Raw genomic sequence first — 17,981 nt, 5'->3', positions numbered from 1 at the left:
TCCAATGGGTCCTACAGACCATAGAGAATGAGAGAGGCCTCTAGTGGCCAAATAGCTGTGTTAGCATGGCCAGCGCAATTTAGGGCTTCCACCATTTTAATGTAGTCAACTAGTTGGACTTCCAACTTCCTTGACTGATCCCTGTTGGTGACTCTGTACGACTCATGTCCAACCGGGTCATCAGGAGGGATCAGCCAATCGTGAAGAAGAAAATGTATGTCTTCAAAATGGAGATAGCCTCAATGACGCTGCCCATGCTGTCACAGATGCCATAATGGCACAGATACAAAAATTAGTGCTCTATCTATCTCTATGGTGCAGACGCACTGTCTCACCTATTTTTGTCAATAGCAGTTCATGTTTAGGCATTATTTTATTTTCATTATTGGTTTTGGTTGCATCTAGTGTTTGGAGGTCACCCATCATGAGATTCCAATCTTTATCAAGGTTGTTCCAAAGTTCATTGTGCATAGATAGAACATCATGGAAATAACAATTCAGCCTATTGTAGAGCTTTTAAAGAAGTAGTCAAGTCTATGTGACTGTACTACAGCCTCTGCCTAGAGGTGTGGAGCTGTGAAGGAGTAGTGAATGTGTGACTGTACTACAGCCTCTGCCTAGAGGTGTGGAGCTGTGAAGGAGTAGTGAATGTGTGACTGTACTACAGCCTCTGCCTAGAGGTGTGGAGCTGTGAAGGAGTAGTGAATGTGTGACTGTACTACAGCCTCTGCCTAGAGGTGAGCTGTAAAGGAGTAGTGAATGTGTGACTGTACTACAGCCTCTGCCTAGACGTGTGGAGCTAATAGCTAGAATCCATAGTTGCTACATCATTTTTTTTTTTACTAATAAATGAATTATATATACCGATTGATTCTTGAAGAATACAATTGGTAAATGCCTCATGAGATTAGTTTAACTGTCGTACCCCATCTGAACCCGAAATATAAACTTGTTTTACTATAATGTTTGTAAACAATTTAAGAATAAACTAACACTGTATAGCCTCATAACAATATGTTATATCATGGATGGTCAGTCCTCCTTGCATCTACAGCTCTGTCTATGAATTGGAGAATGGTTACATGACTCCAGGTCCATATCAGAGGCGTGATAACAAAGTGTGTTGTCTGCTTTGTTATTGTTTCAGCTAACCGTTGTAGCTTTGAAGCCTTGGTGGTAGAAGGTAACCGGTCAAAGCCTTACTCTGACTGTAGTCGTGCAGTCTCAATCCCTACATTACCAAGGTTTGGAGCAAAACCCTGCACTGTCTCTTTAAAGATTACACCAGTCTGTGTCAAGCGTCTGCATTGGTCGGCCCGGTTGTCAACCACAGCTGTTTACATCAGACGAGAGCGAGGTGGACTTTCCCAGGTTACAGCAGAGACCACTTCCGCAATTGGTTGTCTGGGCAAATCGAAGGAGCCACTGAAGCAAAAAGGTAGCTAACACAAGCCAACGATCTCTTTGTTCTTTGGTTACCATGAAATTAATTTAAAGCTGGCTAGCTACGTTATCAGGAAACACACTGGTTTTGATGCGTAGCAAATGGCTAGTTAACGTTAGTTAGTTATCTGTAAGATATAATCTGTCATGTTAGCTAGTATTTGCATGACAATCAGCTAACGGGTTAGCCAGGTTATCTTGTAGAAATACTATGACGGATAGCTAGCTAACGGATAATATGAATTAGCTATCGTTCAAGTAAGCATAATGTTAGCTTGCTAAACAGTCTGATGTCCTACTTGTTAGCTGACGGTTTTCCAACATCCTAGCATATAGCAACTGATGACTAACGTTAGCTAGCTTCATGGCTAGTCATTAACATTAACTAAACTAGTGTAACAGTCGGATGTCGCTACTAACTACTGAACCGCGACAGATGTTGTTCTCGCTTGTCATCTAATCAGGGACCTTTATCTTTTCTGGACTGGACACTTTAGCCGTCTCTTCTAATCAATAATGAACGAAGAAAGAAAGAGAGGCCGAAAAGACGCCAGAGTGAGTTGGATGATGATGATGATGATGATGTGGTGGTGTAACGTGAGGTTGATGTCATCACATCTCATGACAACATCCAGCTTCAATTGGTTTGAATTATGAAGTTTTCTAAAAGAATGTCCTGTCTTTCATTTAATTATTATATTTTGCAACGGATGTCAACTGCACTAGCAAGGTTCTTTCAAATCATCTGGTTACTGTACAATGCCTTTGTTTCTCATCTGTCTGGCTGGAAGTTCAGTTTAAATATTGCATGGTCATTTTTCTGCGGGGCATTCTCCAGTGTGGCATTGTTACATCCTTGTTATCACTCAATGACTTGAACACATCGGTGTGTGTAAGTTACACATTCAAATGATTGTGTCTCAATAGCTTTTGCAGAAATCCCCTTTTGATGGTGGCGTTAAAGACTCTTTACTTTGTAAATGGTTTAGGGTGGGGAACCAACACAATGCTTGTTATATAACCAAACTTCTTCCCCTGTATAAGGTTAGTACTTCTCCTCCTGTATTATGTAATATGAGGTTAGTACTTCTCCTCCTGTATTAGGTAGTATGAGGTTAGTACTTCTCCTTAGGCAGTATGAGGTTAGTACTTTTCCTCATGTATGTGGTATGCATTTTGTTATGGCAGGCTAAACATCTCATTGTCTATTAGTTTCCCCCTTAGCCTTGTGTGATATAGCTATTGACTTAGCCTGGTCCCAGATCAGTTAGTTAACTCCTTGTCACTCATTGCCATGCCAAGGAGTTGATGTGATGGTAAAAACAGATCTGGGATCTGGCTACTGATGTATAGGTTCTCCCATGACAAACGATAAACATGACATTAGCCTATTTCCCCATACTGTCACAGAAGTTACTGAGCACAGTCAAAACACATTCCCTAACTGAAACCTCCCACACAGCTCTGCCTCTCTTTTTCTATTGGTTCTTTCCTATTGATGTTTCTGTTCTGTTGTTCCTTCAGTTCCCAGCACCATGCCTGGTAAGTGAATCAGTGGCAATGGAAGGAAAAGGGCCCTATCGTATCTACGACCCAGGCGGGGGTGAGGCTAAGCCCAGAGAGGCCAGGGAGGAGGGCAGCAGTGGTGGAGGGGGAAGCTACAGACTACTACTGGAAGAGAACAGCGTGCTCCGAGAGAGGATGAAGGGACTCAAGAGTTTAGGTCCGTACCTGCTTTTGTGATATAATACTACCTCTCTGGTCTAGATCACCAGCTCTTTATTATGATCCTAATCTGATATATACTACCTCTCTGGTCTAGATCACCAGCTCTTTATTAGGATCCTAATCTGATATATACTACCTCTCTGGTCTAGATCACCAGCTCTTTATTAGGATCCTAATCTGATATATACTACCTCTCTGGTCTAGATCACCAGCTCTTTATTAGGATCCTAATCTGATATATACTACCTCTCTGGTCTAGATCACCAGCTCTTTATTAGGATCCTAATCTGATATATACTACCTCTCTGGTCTAGATCACCAGCTCTTTATTAGGATCCTAATCTGATATATACTACCTCTCTGGTCTAGATCACCAGCTCTCTATTATTATCCTAATCTCTTGTGGACAGAATGTAATCAGGCATTTGACCACATTACGTAAGATTTTAGTTCGGGGAATTTCAAATGATTATATTCCATTTAAGACTACAGCTCTTTAAACAACAACCCCCCCCCCCCCCCCTTCCATATATCTGTGTTAGTGTAGGTACTTGTGACGTTGTACCAATGCCACTGTAGACCTGAGACCATACCCTACACAACCACAACCCTCATCACACACTCATCTGTCTAGATTAGTGTTGTGACCTATACATTATAGCTACATATTCCATTCTCATAGCCTTGTAGGAACAATGTGGTTAGACCTGATTCCATTCTTTGTCTGTGTGCTGTAATGTTTGCACAGAGTTTCTCTGTCGTGACTTGGGACTAGTGAGTGTTGGCGTAGTCCATTCTTTGGTTATGTGCTGTTTCTCTGTAATGAGTAATGTTCTCAGGGTCGGCATGATTTAGTTGTTAGTCATCAGAAACACTAGCTACTGTCTATCCATCACGTATTATAGGTCATGTAGACTGTGAATAACATATTCAGCTATATGCCACAACTCATAATGAACAAATGACTAGGCCTACTTCAAATCAAGCTGTTTCTAGCTGTCTCTGGTGTGTAGGAGCAGTTTGTTACTGCTGTGAATACGGTTGTTACTAATGGTTTGGTGTGTAGGAGACCTGTTGGAGGAGTCTCAGTGGGAGGCTTCTAAGTTGCGTCAGCGTGTAGAGGAGCTGGTCAGAGACAACGAGGCCCTGAAGTCTTCTACCTCCAGCTTCGCTACCAGTCTGTGTATGGGAGGACCTGTTCAGACTGAGACACAAGGTATGCTATCAGAGATGGGTTTCTTACATGATTGTTCATTATTTACAGCCGTATGTTATCATCAATGGCCCAGTGCAGTGAAAAACGTGATTGTCCTGTGTTTTCTATATATTTACACTGTGAGTTGGAATAATTTTGTGAATAGGACAATGCCATTTTAGTCTGCCAGCTGTTTGACAAGGCCGGCTGTTTGACAAGGCCGGCTGTTTGACAAGGCCGGCTGTTTGACAAGGCCGGCTGTTTGACAAGGCCGGCTGTTTGACAAGGCCGGCTGTTTGACAAGGCCGGCTGTTTGACAAGGCCGGCTGTTTGACAAGGCCGGCTGTTTGACAAGGCCAGCTGAAATTACAACCTGTTTTAGTGGGATGGAGTTTTGGCTTTCCATGGTGACATCACTATGCAGTCCATTTGTTATTAGACCAATAATAATCTCTCTGCCAACAATACATTTTCAGTTTCTCCCTCCCCACTCAGACCACTCCCAGACAGTCCTAGCAAAATTCTTTCTTGAGAAATTGCTCTTTGCTAAGAAACAATTTTTGATTCTTATTGACCAAATAATTTAATATTGAGGTAAAAACGTCTGCATTGGACCTGTAACAGCAAGCTTTTCCTGAGGTTTCTATAGGCGGTTGCTAACACTATATAATGACCATATAACGGTAGCCTAGTGGTTAGCGAGTTGAGCCAGTAACCGAAAGGTTGCTAGATCGCATCCCGAGCTGACAAGTTAAAAATCTGTCGTTCTGCCCCTGAACAAGGCAGTTAACTGTATAACGACCCTGTAACAGTGGTGTGACTATATAACAGTGGTGTGACTATATATAACGACCCTGTAACAGTGGTGTGACTATATATAACGACCCTGTAACAGTGGTGTGACTATATATAACGACCCTGTAACAGTGGTGTGACTATATATAACGACCCTGTAACAGTGGTGTGACTATATATAACGACCCTGTAACAGTGGTGTGACTATATAACAGTGGTGGGCAACTATATATAACGACCCTGTAACAGTGGTGTGACTATATATAACGACCCTGTAACAGTGGTGTGACTATATAACAGTGGTGTGACTATATAACAGTGGTGTGACTATATAACAGTGGTGTGACTATATATAACGACCCTGTAACAGTGGTGTGACTATATATAACGACCCTGTAACAGTGGTGTGACTATATATAACGACCCTGTAACAGTGGTGTGACTATATATAGCGACCCTGTAACAGTGGTGTGACTATATATAACGACCCTGTAACAGTGGTGTGACTATATAACAGTGGTGTGACTATATATAACGACCCTGTAGCAGTGGTGTGACTATATAACAGTGGTGTGACTATATATAACGACCCTGTAACAGTGGTGTGACTATATATAACGACCCTGTAACAGTGGTGTGACTATATAACAGTGGTGTGACTATATATAACGACCCTGTAACAGTGGTGTGACTATATATAACGACCCTGTAACAGTGGTGTGACTATATATAACGACCCTGTAACAGTGGTGTGACTATATATAGCGACCCTGTAACAGTGGTGTGACTATATATAACGACCCTGTAACAGTGGTGTGACTATATATAACGACCCTGTAACAGTGGTGTGACTATATAACAGTGGTGTGACTATATATAGCGACCCTGTAACAGTGGTGTGACTATATATAGCGACCCTGTAACAGTGGTGTGACTATATATAGCGACCCTGTAACAGTGGTGTGACTATATATAACGACCCTGTAACTGTGGTGTGACTATATATAACAACCCTGTAACTGTGGTGTGACTACATATAACGACCATGTAACTGTGGTGTGACTATATATAACGACCCTGTAACAGTGGTGTGACTATATATAACGACCCTGTAACAGTGGTGTGACTATATATAACGACCCTGTAACAGTGGTGTGACTATATATAACGACCCTGTAACAGTGGTGTGACTATATATAACGACCCTGTAACAGTGGTGTGACTATATATAACGACCCTGTAACAGTGGTGTGACTATATATAACGACCCTGTAACAGTGGTGTGACTATATATAACGACCCTGTAACAGTGGTGTGACTATATATAACGACCCTGTAACTGTGGTGTGACTATATATAACGACCCTGTAACAGTGGTGTGACTATATATAACGACCCTGTAACAGTGGTGTGACTATATATAACGACCCTGTAACAGTGGTGTGACTATATATAACGGCCCTGTAACAGTGGTGTGACTATATATAACGACCCTGTAACAGTGGTGTGACTATATAACAGTGATGTGACTATATAACGACCCTGTAGCAGTGGTGTGACTATATATAACGACCCTGTAACAGTGGTGTGACTATATATAACGGCCCTGTAACAGTGGTGTGACTATATAACGACCCTGTAGCAGTGGTGTGACTATATAACAGTGGTGTGACTATATATAACGACCCTGTAACAGTGGTGTGACTATATATAATGACCCTGTAACAGTGGTGTGACTATATATAACGACCCTGTAACAGTGGTGTGACTATATAACAGTGATGTGACTATATAACGACCCTATAACGGTGACTCCTGACTGTTTCAGGTCAGGGGAAGCTTCACCGCCAGCCCAGTGTGGACCGGAGAGAGAGTCAGCCGTGTCTCTCAACGGGGAAGGCCCTAAATCATGAGCAGCCCAGCGTAAGTGAACAGATATTACTTTATAGCTTTAGAGTACTTCACATTTTCTAGATGTTATTGATCAGGCTGAGCAGTCCAGCACATTAAGTACAGCCTTATTAGCCTACATCTGAAACGTAACATTCACATGTCAAGGTGGTGCTTTTAGGTCTGTCCCAACTGGTTTCTGGCTTCCAGCAAAGGCTAACTGAAAGTAGCAATAGTCTCTGGTTCTCTCTTTGTGTCCTGTTGTCTTACACTGCCGGGGTTAGTTAGACTGCCGGGGTTAGTTAGACCGCCGGGGTTAGTTAGACCGCCGGGGTTAGTTAGACCGCCGGGGTTAGTTAGACCGCCGGGGTTAGTTAGACCGCCGGGGTTAGTTAGACCGCCGGGGTTAGTTAGACCGCCGGGGTTAGTTAGACCGCCGGGGTTAGTTAGACCGCCGGGGTTAGTTAGACCGCCGGGGTTAGTTAGACCGCCGGGGTTAGTTAGACCGCCAGAGTTTGGGTTAGTTACACTGCCGGGGTTAGTTAGACCGCCGGGGTTAGTTAGACCGCCGGGGTTAGTTAGACCGCCGGGGTTAGTTAGACCGCCGGGGTTAGTTAGACCGCCAGAGTTTGGGTTAGTTACACTGCCAGGGTTAGTTACACTGCCAGGGTTAGTTACACTGCCAGAGTTAGTTACACTGCCAGGGTTAGTTAGACTGCCGGGGTTTGGGTTAGTTAGACTGCCGGGGTTTGGGTTAGTTAGACTGCCGGGGTTTGGGTTAGTTAGACTGCCGGGGTTTGGGTTAGTTAGACTGCCGGGGTTTGGGTTAGTTACACTGCCGGGGTTTGGGTTAGTTACACTGCCAGGGTTTGGGTTAGTTACACTGCCAGGGTTAGTTAGACCGCCGGGGTTAGTTACACTGCCAGGGTTTGGGTTAGTTACACTGCCAGGGTTAGTTACACTGCCAGGGTTAGTTACACTGCCAGGGTTAGTTACACTGTCAGGGTTAGTTACACTGCCAGGGTCAGGGTTAGTTACACTGCCAGGGTTAGTTACACTGCCAGGGTTAGTTACACTGCCAGGGTTAGTTACACTGCCAGGGTTAGTTACACTGCCAGGGTTAGTTACACTGCCAGGGTTAGTTACACTGCCAGGGTTAGTTATACTGCCAGGGTTAGTTACACTGCCAGGGTTAGTTATACTGCCAGGGTTAGTTATACTGCCAGGGTTAGTTACACTGCCAGGGTTAGTTAGACCGCCGGGGTTAGTTACACTGCCAGGGTTTGGGTTAGTTACACTGCCAGGGTTAGTTACACTGCCGGGGTTAGTTACACTGCCGGGGTTAGTTACACTGCCAGGGTTAGTTACACTGCCAGGGTTAGTTACACTGCCAGTGTTAGTTACACTGCCAGGGTTAGTTACACTGTCAGGGTTAGTTACACTGCCAGGGTTAGGGTTAGTTACACTGCCAGGGTTAGTTACACTGCCGGGGTTAGTTACACTGCCGGGGTTAGTTGGACTGGTCATTCTTCAGCACCGTTGTACAACGGCTGTGCAGGTGCTTTATGTTCAGAGAGGGAGGGAGGGAGGGAGGGAGGGAGGGAGGGAGCTCCCGTCTCACTTTGTTCATGGTGCCAGCCGGACTTGTTTTCTTTGCAAGCAACTTTTTTGCCCAATGACAGTGAAGTTAAGAAATTGTCCATGGTGCCAACCTAAGATCCCAACAAGCCTCATCACCACATTCTCTGACACTCCCTCACCTGCGGCCTGATATGTATGTTTTCCTAGATATTGAAAGATGTTCAGCATGTACAATTGCACACACACTCTCACTTTGTAGCCTGCTCCCAGTAGGCCAGAGCAGACTGATAAGACGGCTGGGATTCGGTGGACTGATATAGGGTACATACCATTTTAGAGATTTAACAATGGCTCACAGTGTTCTAAATTCACAATTGATGAATATATAATTAGGCATGGTTTGTTAACCCCTCGCTCATCAACTCACCCATTTTCCTCAGCATACTACATTAGTTTCATCTGTTATATGTGTAAAATCAGTTTAGATTCAGTTTCAAGGCAATTATCGGGGTGATTATCATCTGGGCACTGCACTTTCAACTGCTGGGAGAAGTAGCACTGTTTACTGTCGGGAGAAGTAGCCCTGTTTACTGCTGGGAGAAGTAGCAGAGCAGACCCTGTTTACTGTCGGGAGAAGTAGCAGAGCAGACCCTGTTTACTGTCGGGAGAAGTAGCAGAGCAGACCCTATTTACTGTCGGGAGAAGTAGCAGAGCAGGCCCTGTTTACTGCTGGGAGAAGTAGCAGAGCAGACCCTGTTTACTGTCGGGAGAAGTAGCAGAGCAGGACCTGTTTACTGTTGGCGAGAAGTAGCGGAGCAGGCCCTGTTTACTGTCGGGAGACCCACCTCTACGCAGACGACACCATTCTGTATACTTCTGGCCCTTCCTTGGACACTGCTATCTAACCTCCAAATGAGCTTCAATGCCATACAACACTCCTTCCATGGCCTCCAACTGCTCTTAAACGCTAGCAAAACCAAATGCATGCTTTTCAACCGTTCGCTGCCTGACTAGCATCACCACCCTGGATGGTTCCGACCTAGAATATGTGGACATCTATAAGTACCTAGGTATCTGGCTAGACTGTAAACTCTCCTTCCAGACTCATATCAAACATCTCCAATCTAAAATCAAATCTAGAGTCGGCTTTCTATTCTGCAACAAAGCCTCCTTCACTCACGCGGCCAAACTTACCCTAGTAAAACTGACTATCCTACCGATCCTCGACTTCGGCGATGTCATCTACAAAATAGCTTCCAAAACTGCATCCAGTTTGCTGAGTATATCACAGTGCCATCCGTTTTGTTACTTAAGCACCTTATACCACCCACCACTGCGACCTGTATGCTCTAGTCGGCTGGCCCTCGCTACATATTTGTCGGCTGGCCCTCGCTACATATTTGTCGCCAGACCCACTGGCTCCAGGTCATCTACAAGTCCATGCAAGGTAAGGCTCCGGCTTATCTCAGTTCACTGGTCACGATGGCAACACCCACCCGTAGCACGCGCTCCAGCAGGTGTATCTCACTGATCATCCTTAAAGCCAACACCCCATTTGGCTGCCTTTTCTTCCAGTTCTCTGCTGCCTGTGACTGGAACGAATTGCAAAAATCGCTGAAGTTGGAGACTTTTATCTCCCTCACCAACTTTAAACATCAGCTATCTGAGCAGCTAACCGATCGCTGCAGCTGTACATAGTCTATCGGTAAATAACCCACCCAATTTACCTACCTCATCCCCATACTGTTTTATTTATTTACTTTTCTGCTTTTTTGCACACCAATATCTCTACCTGTACATGACCATCTGATCATTTATCACTCCAGTGTTAATCTGCAAAATTGTAATTATTCACCTACCTCCTCATGCCTTTTGCACACAATGTATATAGACTATTTTTTTCTACTGTGTTATTGACTTGTTTATTGTTTACTCCATGTGTAACTCTGTGTTGTCTGTTCACACTGCTATGCTTTATCTTGGCCGGGTCACAGTTGTAAATGAGAACTTGTTCTCAACTAGCCTACCTGGTTAAATAAAGGTGAAATAAAGAAATAAAACTGTTGGAAGAAGTAGGGGCAACAAAAAAATTACATGCCCTCCTGTAACTGCTTATAACTCTAGTTTTGTTTGTGATATTACGATTCTAACACCGACAGTGTGTTTATAGACTTATTTAGGAAAAATCAAGGACGGAGCGGGGCATGACTTACAAAATGGCAGAGACATAAATCAAATTCACGAGCAGTCAAAATGACTGCTTTATCTGTTCTAGTGTTAAAGGGTTAGTTGGGGGGGTTTTGCCATGAAGCCCTTTTTCTACTTACCCGGAGTCAGGCGAACTCGTGGATAACATTTTTATGTCTCTATGTGTAGTTTGAAGGAAGTTTCTAACTAGCGTTAGCGCAGCATGCTAGCTGTTCTCATAGACTTCCAGTGCCGTTGCGCTAATGCTAGTTAGCATTGGCTCGCCAAACTACCTCTAACTATCCTTCTCACTGGACGCAGAGACATTAAGAATGCCATCCAGAAGTTCAGTCTGGATCTATTTACAGTTTGTCATTGTCCTGTTTGGTGCTTCTAGGAAGGTCTGTCAGAGTTTGAGGTGGTGAATATGGAGAAGACCTCCGATACCCAGACGGTAAGTACCATTTTTCACACGGGGCTAGCTAACAATAACGGGGCTCAAATGGGATGTTTGGAAACGATCCAGGTTCTTTATGTAATAGATTCAGTTTCATCCATAAAGGTGTGTGTGTGTGTGTGTGTGTGTGTGTAGCCTACATTCAGAACCACTCAATGCATCTGTTTGTGTCTAGAAGGATCACATTCAGCAAGATTGTAATATGTGTATATTCAGTGCCTTCGGTTACAGACTTATTCTAAAATAGATGAAATAAATAAAAATCTACACACACTACCACCTAATGACAAAGCGAAAACAGGATTTTAGACATTTTTGTAAATTTATTTAAAAAAAATAAACATATGTTATTTACATAAGTATTCAGACCCTTTGCGATGAGACTCAAAATTGAGCTCAGGTGCATCCTGTTTCCATTGATCATCCTTGAGATGTTTCTACAACTTGATTGGAGTCCACCTGTGGTAAATTCAATTTATTGGACATGATTTGGAAAGGCACATCTCTGCAGCACTCTACCACAAAGGTCTGATTGGTGGAGCACTCCACCAATCAGACCTTTGTGGTAGAGTGGCCGGACTGAAGGCACTCGTCAGAGAAACAACATTCTCTTGTCTGAAAAGCTACTTGATGAAAACCTGCTCTGGACCTTAGACTGCGGGCGAAGGTTCGTCTTCCAACAGGACAATGATCCTAAACACACAGCCAAGACAACACTGAAGTGGCTTCTGGACAAGTCTCTGAATGTCTTTGAGTGGCCCAGCCAGAGCCCAGACTTGAACCTGATCGAACATCTCTGAAAATAGCTTTGCAGCGACGCTCCCCATCCAACCTGACAGAGCTTGAGAGGATCTGCAGAGAAGAATGGGAGAAACTCCCAAAATACAGGTGTGCCAAGCTTGTAGCGTCATACTCAAGAAGACTCGAGGCTGTAATCGCTGCCAAAGGTGCTTCAACAAAGTACCGGAAGAAAGAGTCTGAATACTTAAGTAAATGTGATATTTCAGTTGAATTGCTTTATAAATTAGCAAACATTTCTACAATCCTGTTTTTGCTTTGTCATTATGGGATATTGTGTGTAGATTGATTTGAGGAATAAGGCTGTAACCTAACAAAATGTGGAAAAAACCCAAGGGGTCTGAGTACTTTCCAAATGCACTGTATATATATGTGTGTATATGTCATAACTTCTAGTCGAAACAGTTAACATACCTGGTGATGAATGTAAGAGCTTGAAAGCAGCTCCTCGAGTTTCATTTCCTTAGTTCTCTGTTCTCTCTGGTCATTTCTCCCATATCAGGAACTTCTCCTCTGTCTCTCTGTCTCTTTTTGTTGTGAGTCAACCTCTAACTAACTCAATACTGGGAGCTCAACATGAGTCGTCAGCACAGGGAATGTCCACGATTATTACTGACTACACACACACACACACCTGCTGTTAGGGAATGCTTGACAGGGAAGAATATCAGTCACAGGATATTCCGGACAGATGTGGTATAGAGTCACATGGCATATGACCGTCACTGACATATGCCTCATCACCCAAAGGATAGGAAACTAGGATGTATTTCTTCAAGGCTATACACTGAGCTTTTCTTATTTTATTTATTTATTTTGTATTTTATCCCCCCCCCCCCCCCTTTCTTCCAAATTGTTCAATCTTGTGTCATTGCTGCAACTCACCAACGGGCTCGGGAGAGGCGAAGGTGGAGTCCATACCTCCTTCGAAACATGACCTGCCAAACCGCGCTCCTTAACACCCGCCAGCTTAACCCGGAAGCCAGCCGCACCAATGTGTCGGAGGAAAACACCGTTCAACTGGCATCAGGGGTCAGCCCGCAGGCACCCGGCCCGCCACAAGGAGTCGCTAGAGTGCGATGAGCCAAGTAAAGCCCCCCCCGGCCAAACCCTCCCCTAACCCGGACGACGCTGGGCCAAACCCTCCCCTAACCCGGACGACGCTGGGCCAAACCCTCCCCTAACCCGGACGACGCTGGGCCAAACCCTCCTCTAACCCGGACGACGCTGGGCCAAACCCTCCTCTAACCCGGACGACGCTGGGCCAAACCCTCCCCTAACCCGGACGACGCTGGGCCAAACCCTCCCCTAACCCGGACGACGCTGGGCCAATTGTGCGCCGTCCTATGGGACTCCCTACCGCGGTCGGTTGTGGCACAGCCCGGGATATGAACCCAGGACCGTAGTAACACCTCTAGCACTACTGCAGTGCCTTAGACTTCCGCCCCACTCGGTAGCCCCCCTACACTGAGCTTTTTAAATGTTTCACCGTCTCTGACTCAATCTTAATGGAGTTTTGCATTATAGGATAGGGAGCATAACTTACATGACCAGTCAATAGGACACAGTGGGACTGAGACTGACTATCTACAGGCTGTATGATTCAGATAGGACTTTTCCTTATTTTTATACATCCAGTATCCACAAAACTGGAGAGAGAAATCTGTTGTGTTTTGACATGACTTGATTAGTAGCCAGTCAGTATGGTGGTACAGAGGCTCTGACAGTCCTGTTCTGTTCTGTCAGCATGGTGGTACAGAGGCTCTGACAGTCCTGTCAGTATGGTGGTACAGAGGCTCTGACAGTCCTGTTCTGTTCTGTCAGCATGGTGGTACAGAGGCTCTGACAGTCCTGTCAGTATGGTGGTACAGAGGCTCTGACAGTCCTGTTCTGTCTGTCACAGTCCTGTCAGCATGGTGGTACAGAGGCTCTGACAGTCCTGTCAGCATGGTGGTACAGAGGCTCTGACAGTCCTGTCAGCATGGTGGTACAGAGGCTCTGACAGTCCTGTCAGTATGATGGTACAGAGGCTCTGACAGTCCTGAGTCTTCTAGGTGTCGGTCTCAGGTCCTCTGTTGTTTTACTATTGTTTATCTTAATTTCATATTTGTCTAGAAATGTATTGTTTTGGAGGTGCTATATAAATAAATTTTGATTTGATCTCCAGGCTGGTGCAGGAACAGGACAGCTTCCTCAGGAGAACCAGGAGTTAACCAGCCAGCTACAGCGTCTAGAGAGCTCCTTCAGTATCTTTGCTGAGGCGTCCAACCCCAACCAGCTCCTAGCCCACCTGGGACGCATGGCTGTCGAGTTCCACCACCTCTCCTCCAAGGTCCAGAAGAACGAGCAGAGGACCTCCCTCCTACAGGTAACTGACAGGGGAGAGGAGCAGCTTGGGAGAAAGCCAGGCAGGTAGACAAATGGCTAGGCAGGCAGAGAAGTTAACAGGTTGTGTCCACACAGGTATATTTTGAAAAGTAGAAATTCAGCATGTCACCTGTATAGCGAACAACAATTGTGTGTTTGTCATTCCCGATGCTGAACCAAATTATGTTGCAAAACCATAGTCTTCCTGGGGTCCAAATAGGAAACCCAACACCTCCAAATAAAATACAGAATATGCACAATATAATTAAAAATACAATACATATATATTTTTAAATGTCACGTGACAGTCCCTGTCGTGCAGTGAAGTGTTCTTTTAATCTGGTTTCAATGCTAACTTGAGTTACCTGGAGTGGCAGAGTTCCATGTCGTCATGGCTCTATTTAACACTGCGTTTCCCAGCCTCTGTACAGGACCATCTGGCTGCATGGCTTGGTACTGATGAGTGTCCAAGCAGTTGGTACACTGTTCCGAACGGACAGTTTGGTTCCAAGACCAACAGTGATGCAGGCTATCTCTCCTCAACTTTGAGCCCGGAGAGCTTGACATGCATGCAACTGACATTCGCCCTACATTTACATTTAAGTGCTGATCTGGTCTGATGAAACCAAGGTCTTTGGCCTGAATGCCAAGCGTCACATCTTGGCACCATCCCTACGGTGAAGCATGGTGGTGGCGGCATCCCTACGGTGAAGCATGGTGGTGGCAGCAGCATGCCGTGCGGATGTTTCTCAGCAGCAGGGACTAGGAGACTAGTTAGGATCGAGGGAAAGATGTACGGAGAAAAGTACAGAGATGCTTGATTAAAAACCTGCGCCAGAGCTCAGACTGGGGAGAAGGTTCACCTTCCAACAGGACAACGATCCTAAGCACACAGCCAAGACAATGCAGGAGTCGCTACAGGACAAGTCTCTGAATGTCTATGAGTGGACCATCCAGACCCCGGACTTGAACCAGATCTAACATCTCTGGAGAGACCTGAAAATTGCTGTGCAGCGACGCTCCCCATCCAACGTGGCAGAGCTTGAGGATCTGCAGAGAAGAATGGGAGAAACTTCTCAAATACAGGTGTGCCAAGCTTAAGTCTGCCTGTCCCTCCCGCTGAAAAACATCCCCACAGGACGATGCTGCCACCACCATGTACAACGTGGAAAAAGTCAAGGGGTCAGAATACTTTCAGACGGCGCTGTAATAGGATTTCCATGTCCTCTGCTGCTTATTATGACCGGGAGAACTGGAACGCTACCAAACTCACACCGTCAGTCTCTTAAGCAGTTCGCTGTGTTTGAGGTAATCCTTGAACCACTGCGGTTATGGTCACAAATGAGACATTCCTGTCCGAACCCCTTCTATAGCATGACATCGGGGCTGTAACGGTTCGAACCCCTTTCTATAGCACGGCATCGGGGCTGTAGCGGTCCGAACCCCTTCTGTAGCGCGACATCGGGGCTGTAACGGTCCGAACCCCTTCTATAGCACGACATCGGAGCTGTAACGGTCCGAACCCCTTCTATAGCGTGACATCGGGGCTGTAACGGTCCGAACCCCTTCTATAGCGCGACATCGGGGCTGTAACGGTCCGAACCCCTTCTGTAGCGCGACATCGGGGCAGAGAGTGTGTGACTATGGTGCCAATATTAAAGAAATTGGCTGGAACAGTGGGGAGAAGGGAGGCCAAAGTCTCTCACCATCGATGTGCCCACGATGAGGATGGTGGATATGATATAATCTGATGGGGAAGGAAGTGCAGGAACCGAACGGGACTGCCTCGGTCAGGGGGAACGGTGTGTGACATGGTACAGGCGGAGAGTACTGTCTCACTAATGCGTGTCCCTCTGTTTGTCTAGACTCTTTGTGAGCAGCTCAGACAAGAGAACAGCGAGCTGAGAAAGAAGATGGAGGAAGACCTTCAGTACAGAAACGGAGACTTGGAACTACTAAGGTGAGTTGTATTTTCTGTGGATTCAGTTGGACTTCTTGCTCCCCAGGGGGAGAGGACGCGTTTGAGTTTATTATTGTGAATTTAAACATGAATGTTGACTTTGTTTTCTGCTCCCACGTGAAGTTTAGGACTTTGTTTGAGTTTAAATAAAGGCAATAAGCACTTGGTATTCGGTAAACAGTGAGTGGGCTTTTTTTTTTTTAACGATGATTCTCTGTCCAGCGACTACAGAGCTTCAAGTGAAGTGACAGTTGCTCAAAGTCTATCGTTTTTGATGATTCAGGAATTGCCCTAATATTCTCCCTACCTCAGTGGGGTCTTCCCAGAGGATGTCCTGGGGCTCTGCCAAGCTGCACATTACTCTACTAGACACTGGGATAGATATTCTAGATGTCTCTGTAACTGCCCAGTAACACTAACCCTGTTTTCACTGTCTGGTCACTGCAGACAGGAGAACCTGAAGCTGAAAGAGCTGGTAACGGGAGCAGGAGAGACCGCGGCAGAGAGCGAGGGGCAGCCAGAAGCCAAAGAAGATGTGGTGAAAGAGGAAACTGCCAGCGTTAGATCCAAGATGGAGGTCAGCACATCACAGAAGGTATGGAAATCCTGTGGCAGAATGGATGGAAGGGCACCTGTCTGGTTCAGAGGATTAAAAGCTGGGAGAGCGAGAGAGAGAGAGAGGGGGAAATGGATCAGCATAGATGTCTAGGAAGCCACAGCATCATTTCAGGATGTGTGTTGTTACAGTAAATACTGTACATTTACATCCTGTAGTTTCCATATTGGGTGTTGTCAGTATGAGTCAGACCATTGCCAGGCATCACAGTAGTGGAGTAGTTAACGTGTTTACTTCATCCTCACGTACTGTACAGTAGGAGGATGTGACTGACTTCCCCATTTTCATATCACATTGTAGTACTACTGTACTGTTGGTGTGTGATATTTCTCATATTGTCTCATTGGTCCGTGTAGAATGTCTGTGAGCGACTTCCCAGGTCTTTCTTGCAAATGTTTTAATTAAAAAAAAGATCTATGTTTTTTTTGTTTTATTCACGACATGTATAAATGGTGATCTGTAGTAGTAGTGCACGGAATTTAAGAGCAATAGCCCTGTCCTGTTGCAGAGTGGGCTCTGTGAATGATGTTTCATAGCCCTGTCCTGTTGCAGAGTGGGCTCTGTGAATGATGTTTCATAGCCCTGTCCTGTTGCAGAGTGGGCTCTGTGAATGATGTTTCATAGCCCTGTCCTGTTGCAGAGTGGGCTCTGTGAATGATGTTTCATAGCCCTGTCCTGTTGCAGAGTGGGCTCTGTGAATGATGTTTCATAGCCCTGTCCTGTTGCAGAGTGGGCTCTGTGAAGAATGTTTCATAGCCCTGTCCTGTTGCAGAGTGGGCTCTGTGAATGATGTTTCATAGCCCTGTCCTGTTGCAGAGTGGGCTCTGTGAATGATGTTTCATAGCCCTGTCCTGTTGCAGAGTGGGCTCTGTGACTGATGTTTCATAGCCCTGTCCTGTTGCAGAGTGGGCTCTGTGAATGATGTTTCATAGCCCTGTCCTGTTGCAGAGTGGGCTCTGTGACT

General features: G+C 45.3%; 1 protein-coding gene across 1 annotated transcript; it reads left to right on the top strand.

Moving 5' to 3' along the window:
• Positions 1-1,457: 1,457 nt before the first annotated feature.
• On the top strand, positions 1,458-16,996 carry LOC139398495 (TNFAIP3-interacting protein 1-like; the record flags this gene model as incomplete). Its single annotated transcript, XM_071144444.1, is given in 8 exon segments — positions 1,458-1,998; positions 2,968-3,166; positions 4,238-4,387; positions 6,990-7,084; positions 11,217-11,273; positions 14,242-14,442; positions 16,307-16,401; positions 16,849-16,996. Coding segments are annotated over 8 exon segments (984 nt in total), but the record flags the coding sequence as incomplete, so codon positions are not given.
• Positions 16,997-17,981: the final 985 nt, after the last annotated feature.

Source organism: Oncorhynchus clarkii, unplaced genomic scaffold (genome assembly GCF_045791955.1).
Source record: "Oncorhynchus clarkii lewisi isolate Uvic-CL-2024 unplaced genomic scaffold, UVic_Ocla_1.0 unplaced_contig_6763_pilon_pilon, whole genome shotgun sequence".
Lineage (NCBI taxonomy): Eukaryota > Metazoa > Chordata > Actinopteri > Salmoniformes > Salmonidae > Oncorhynchus > Oncorhynchus clarkii.
Note: the sequence above shows the minus strand (reverse complement) of the source record. Positions and strands in the feature narration are given on the sequence as shown.